Consider the following 6,000-nt stretch of genomic DNA (forward strand, 5'->3'; position numbering starts at 1 on the left):
GTGCAGAGGCAGTCAAAAAAGCAAACAGGATGTTAGGGATCATTAAAAAGGGGATAGAGAATAAGACTGAGAATATATTATTGCCCTTATATAAATCGATGGTACGCCCACATCTCGAATACTGCGTACAGATGTGGTCTCCTCATCTCAAAAAAGATATACTGGCACTAGAAAAGGTTCAGAAAAGGGCAACTAAAATGATTAGGGGGTTGGAACAGGTCCCATATGAGGAGAGATTAAAGAGGCTAGGACTCTTCAGCTTGGAAAAGAGGAGACTAAGGGCGGATATGATAGAGGTATATAAAATCATGAGTGATGTGGAGAAAGTGGATAAGGAAAATTTATTTACTTGTTCCCATAATACAAGAACTAAGGGTCACCAAATGAAATTAATAGGCAGCAGGTTTAAAACAAATACAAGGAAGTTCTTCTTCACGCAGCGCGCAGTCAACTTGTGAAACTCCTTACCTGAGGAGGTTGTGAAGGCTAGGACTATAACACCGTTTAAAAGAGAACTAGATAAATTCATGGTGGTTAAGTCCATTAATGGCTACTAGCCAGGATGGGTAAGGAATGGTGTCCCTAGCCTCTGTTTGTCAGAGGATGGAGATGGATGGCAGGAGAGAGATCACTTGATCATTACATGTTAGGTCCACTCCCCCTGGGGCACCTGGCATTGGACACTGTTGGTAGACAAGATACTGGGCTAGATGGACCTTTGGTCTGACCGGTACAGCCGTTCTTATGTTCTTAACTTTCAAGACACAGTGAAAGGTTCATTTATTCACTAAGGAACCATTTCCACTCCCATTGGCTTCTATAGCAAAAAAGGAAGTAACTTCAACCAAAGCAGGTTCAGGTTACAAAGGCTTTTCTTTTAGGGGACGGTGCAAATCTAGTTTTGGTATAGTTAAAGTGTTTGGGGTGGGGGTAATACATTTAGTTTGATTGTCAGATAGGCATTTTATAAACAAAAAAGCTTTTTATTTTTGGAATGCAGATGGTTTGGGATTAAGGGATATTGAACTAAATCCATATCCACAATACCTATTTCCTCAAACTACCAAAACTGCAAAGGAGTATTATGAAGACAAGGGTGTTGGACATAGTTTTTCTATCATATATACTTGTGCATTAGCCCATTGGTTTATAAGTCAACAACCCCCCCCTCCAGATGGATAGGTAAAAATAGCAAAAACTGTATGACCCTTTCATAGGCCGACCCTATATTTCAGGGATGGCAAACTTTGGATCCTGGCCCATTAGGATAGAGCCGCTAGCAGGCCTGGGCTCCAGGTAAACAAAATGACAATGTATTAGATATTCAAGTCAATGCTTCCATAGAGTTTAAAATCATCAAATTTTGGTGTAGATCCGTTTATAAGCTGACCCCTGCTCTTTGATGCGTCACTTTTTTACCAAAAACATTCGGCTTATGAATGAGTACATATGATAGTTTGTATTTTTCTAAACCAAAAATTATGGAAAACTGAGGACATGACATGGGACAACTTATGAGCTGCTAATTCCAGAGAAAAAGCCAGTTTTTTCAATAAAATGATCTTGAAGAGCGACAAAAAGGGTCAGAAACACCTTCAACTGGTTTATGCCAGAATTACTTCAATTATTTTATATGAAAATCTGATTTTCATATAATCAAACCATAATTTCAGATACTATAACTGTATTAAGGCCACATTTTTACACGTCTTGTTCTAGAGTTTTGAAGATGAATTGTTTGTTAGAAATAGGATGATGGTACAGATGCAAGGAAAATCTAAGGAAGTGTTTTTCCTTGTCAAGGGAAGGACTACAAGAAAACGTCTGAAGGAAGAAGCAAAGCAGATGAAAACTGTTTTGTCTATTCTTAATTAGAATCCATATGCACAAAGGTGGAAGATTTTTCCCATTGGGAGAAATCTAACTGAAAGTGTTCATGTCAGTTTAAAATCTCAACATTAATTATACATTCTTTGTGCGGATAAGTTATGATTCACCAAAGAAACAGTAGCATGGATGCAAGTTGTCTACCCTGTAAATGTGTAAAGCATCTGAGCTAACCTTTGAAGTGATTACCCGTAACGCCCATATGAATGTACGCAAGAGCATGTGTTCTTTGAGATTAAAAATAAATGGTAGACAAATATGGTAAGGCAGTGTACAAAAGCAATCTCTGTAGCAGGGGGAAATTATTTAAGACAATTAAAACTGGTGATTTAAATCACTAAATCAGCAAGCAGGAAACCATGATTTAGATTTAAAACATGGTTAAAATCAGTTATTTGTATTATCTGGTTATTTTCCTAACAACTGGTTGATAACCACTAAAACATGTTGAATTGCTAAATTTGTGCAGCTGTAGTGCCATAAGGAAGATGTTTCTGTTCATGTAGTTAATTCATCTCTCAGAGAGGCCATAGCTAGGTCAAGAGAAGAATTCTTCCATCAACCTAACCACATCTATACCAAGGGTTAGTTCAAACTAACTACGATGCTCAGGGAACAGTGTTCTTCACTGCCCTGAGCGAGGCATCTAAGTCAATCTAATTTTTAAGTATTTTAAGGCCTTGGACTGAGAGCTCATTTGGACAGATACATCTTGTTCTGTTCTTTGGGTATATTTATAATATTATACAAAAATATAAATAATTATTTTATAGTGTGATCTACAGAAAATATTTAGGAGTTTCTCCTCATTTCTATTTATGCAGTGTTAAATGAATAAACCCTCCAGCACCTAGACAAGATTATTCTTGTGTATGTTATAAAAGTTGGTAATATTAATATTTTAATGAGAGAACAGTAGATTTACATTACAAAGTTATGAGGATGAAATCTATTTTAGAAGTAAATGACATTAGTTTGCAATGCTAGTATTCTTCTTCCAAGACAAAAATTCCAACCATGTAATAAGGCATTAAAATATGACATAGTTTGATAACTCAGAATGAAGAAATAATGAAAAGGGAGAAGGAAGACATATGGTAAAGCAATTTTGGCAACATATATTTTACTGAATGCCAATATCTAAGTAGTTCATACCTTAAATGTGCCATTTTGATTTTTCATATATGAAACTAGAAAAATGTCCACTGGCAGAAGTGCTGATGTGATAAGTGCAATTGCCAATGCAAAAATAGCTGTTATGGTAGAAATTACTTCACTTTCTCGTCGACTCTGGTACTTGCGCACATAAACCCAGCAAAAAGCCAGAATAGCCTGAAATACAAAAGAAAAGATAGATACCATAACGCAGCTCAGCACAAGAATATCAGAAATGGCATTCAAGTTAAACTGCATTTCTATTCCATATAGATACTTAAACTGCTCTCATCACCATAATATCAGAACATCTTCTTGCTGTGCATTAAACATGACTAACATCTGCTGGGGTAGGATTACCACCTTTGAAATGCAAAAAAATATGGCACAGATACCCCCACAAGACAAGCCCGCTGCAATCCCAAGCACAAAGCAACTCAACAACCCCCTTCAACAGCCGCTTATAGTGTTTAGAGAGAAAACACATACAAATAAAATTGATAATATCACACATCTCACTCTTGCATGGCTCAAACACCCCTCCTCTTCCCCCCCCCCCCTCCACCACATAGTGCACTTGCATGTTGTAGGGCAGACAGCAGCTGGATTTTCAATAGTTTTTATCTATTATCAGTTAAACTGCGTAAGTGGGAACACTGCAGCATCTTTAGCTGGACAGAAAAACCTTTAACATTAGCTATCCCAGTGTATTGTGACAATAATGCTAATCTTTAGTCCCACACAAAAAAATCTTTGCAGATTAAATTATTTTTCTGGCAACTGGCAAATCCACAAAAATACCAGCCAGGCCAGTCAAATGCTAGCCATATGGTAGCCTGAGCCATGGGTAGTTTGTTCTCTCCCCCCCAAAGGAGGATAGCCTACTATTGCTGCTACCTTTCGCTCCATTAGTTCAAGAGGCAAAGGCCTGTGCTGGGGATCCAAGAACCCAAAACCTGCTGATGACCCAAACTGATGGCCACTATGGTTCCAGTTTCTCTCTCTCTTTTTTTTTTTTTTTTAAATTATGAAATTACACCCATGACGACCAGTAATAAGACTGCAAAGTCAGGCATTTGAAAGATAGGACATGTCGGAATTAGGGCTACTGTGAAACCTCAGTTCAGTGCTTTAGGGTACAATATGTAATTACATAGAATCATAGAATATCAGGATTGGAAGGGACCTCAGGAGGTCATCTAGTCCAACCCCCTGCTCAAAGCAGGACCAATCCCCAGACAGATTTTTACCCCAGTTCCCTAAATGGCCCCCTCAAGGACTGAACTCACAACCCTGGGTTTAGCAGGCCAATGCTCAAACCACTGAGCTATCCCTCCCCCCGAGGTCAAAACATGACCACATGCTGCTTTGCCACAGGACCCCTGCACAGCCTGTCTCTGCTGGCTACCCCTAGAGGAACCAGAGACCCCCAAGAGGAGGCATGCAGGAGCGTGGTCAGTAGCCCCAGTCCCCAAGGAGAAGGGGATGGGGGGGAGCTGTTACCCCCTCAGTGGGGGGAGGAAGTGTGAGGGCCAGTTAGTTAACCCCAGAGACAGCAAGGAGGGAAGGGCCTGCGGGAGCCCGTTAGCCCGGACACTAGGGGCGTGGTTGAGAAGCACATGCTGCGAGGGTCCATGAGTGGGCGGGGGTGAGAACGCTCGTTATCCCGGTCACCAAGCACCCGAGGAGGGGGCACCGGGGGGTAACCCGTTCCCGCTAAAGACTGTACGGGAGGCAAGAGCCTGCGGCCTCACAGAGCCTAGGGCGGCCATCCCGGGAAAGGGAAGACGCTCCAGTGGAGCCGCGCCGCGCGGCCGCCTCCTCCTACCAGCAGCGAGAGGCCGAAAAGGCACCAGCCCGTGAGCAGCTCCGAAGAGGCCGCCGCCATCTTCACTTCCGGCAACAACAGTAGCACCATCCCTTCCCCGGGGAGGAGCTATTTAAAGGGGCGGGGCCTGGTTAGTTACTATGGAAACCGCTAAACAAACCACAACGCACAATCGTAGCGCTCCTAGGGGTGCGAGCGGCACGTCATTAAGCCAGCAGCCAATGAAGAGAGGGTGGCGCTCCGGCCGCGCGCTCTTCGGCTATGGGAGTTGGAAAATATTCTTTCTTTGGGTGTTCCCCGCCGCCGAGACCCACCCCCGGCAGGAGCCCCGGCTGCCTCTCCGACCCCGCTTGGCAGTAGAAGCCGCCGAGCCGGGGAATCCCTCCCCCCAGTGTTTCCGTCCCCAGAGACAATGGACGTTCATTTATCTCTTCCAACCTGAGCAACTTACTCCTGAGGGCGTTCTGCACCAAAAGAGTAAAAATTCTGCAAACGATATTTTAAAATTTCGCAAATTATATTGGTCAAATAAACGTGGAGGCCCCAGCATGGCAATGGGGAGCACAGGCCACTGGTTGCACAGAGGTGGGAGATCACTGTGCAGCTCCCCCGAGAGGACATGAAGTCAGCAGTGAGGCTGCACCCAACCCTGACACAGCACAAGGTCCGGGCCTGCCCCAGTTATAATACTCCAGGGTCCTGCCCCTCTGTGCAAAGTGCATCAGGTGTGAGCAGGCAGCCTCAGCAAGGCAGGATCCAAGTGTGGAGGGGCTTATTGTCAGGTAGGGTTACCATATCTCATAAATAAAAAAAGAGGACCCTCCAGGGGCCATGGCTCCACCCATTTCCCCACCCCTAGCCCCGCCCCAACTCCACCCCCACCTCCCTCCCACTCCCAGACAGGGGGAAAGGGCTGCCCCAGCGCTACCGGCTTCAGGGTTTGCCAGGCAGCCCCCAGACCCTGCGCCCCCAGCCGGCACTTCCCCAGCGCAGCTGGAGCCCGGGAGGGGAAGCGCCCAGCCGGGGGCGCAGGGTCTGGAGGCTGCCCGGCAAACCGTGAACCCGGTAGCGCTCGGGCTTTGGGCAGCCCCTATGCCTCCGGACCCTGCGCCCCCACCCGGGCACTTCCC

General features: G+C 44.6%; 1 protein-coding gene across 5 annotated transcripts in view; it reads right to left on the minus strand.

The window, feature by feature from the left end:
- Positions 1-4,999, minus strand: part of LMBRD1 (LMBR1 domain containing 1) — a 216,375-nt gene extending 211,376 nt beyond the window's left edge. For 4 of the 5 annotated variants that reach the window (XM_065587944.1, XM_042848855.2, XM_005280087.5 and 1 more), the window contains exons 1-2: positions 4,871-4,987; positions 3,043-3,219 (exon numbers count right to left, since the gene is read on the minus strand). In XM_065587944.1, coding sequence (XP_065444016.1) covers positions 3,043-3,219; positions 4,871-4,960 — 267 coding nt within the window. In that variant the 5' untranslated portion in view covers positions 4,961-4,987. Of the gene's footprint in view, positions 1-3,042; positions 3,220-4,870 lie in introns of all 5 variants that reach the window. The other variant, XM_005280088.5, reaches the window with a different exon arrangement.
- Between the last annotated feature and the right edge of the window lie 1,001 nt (positions 5,000-6,000).

The sequence above is a fragment of the Chrysemys picta genome, chromosome 3 (assembly GCF_011386835.1).
Source record: "Chrysemys picta bellii isolate R12L10 chromosome 3, ASM1138683v2, whole genome shotgun sequence".
Classification (NCBI taxonomy): Eukaryota; Metazoa; Chordata; order Testudines; family Emydidae; genus Chrysemys; species Chrysemys picta.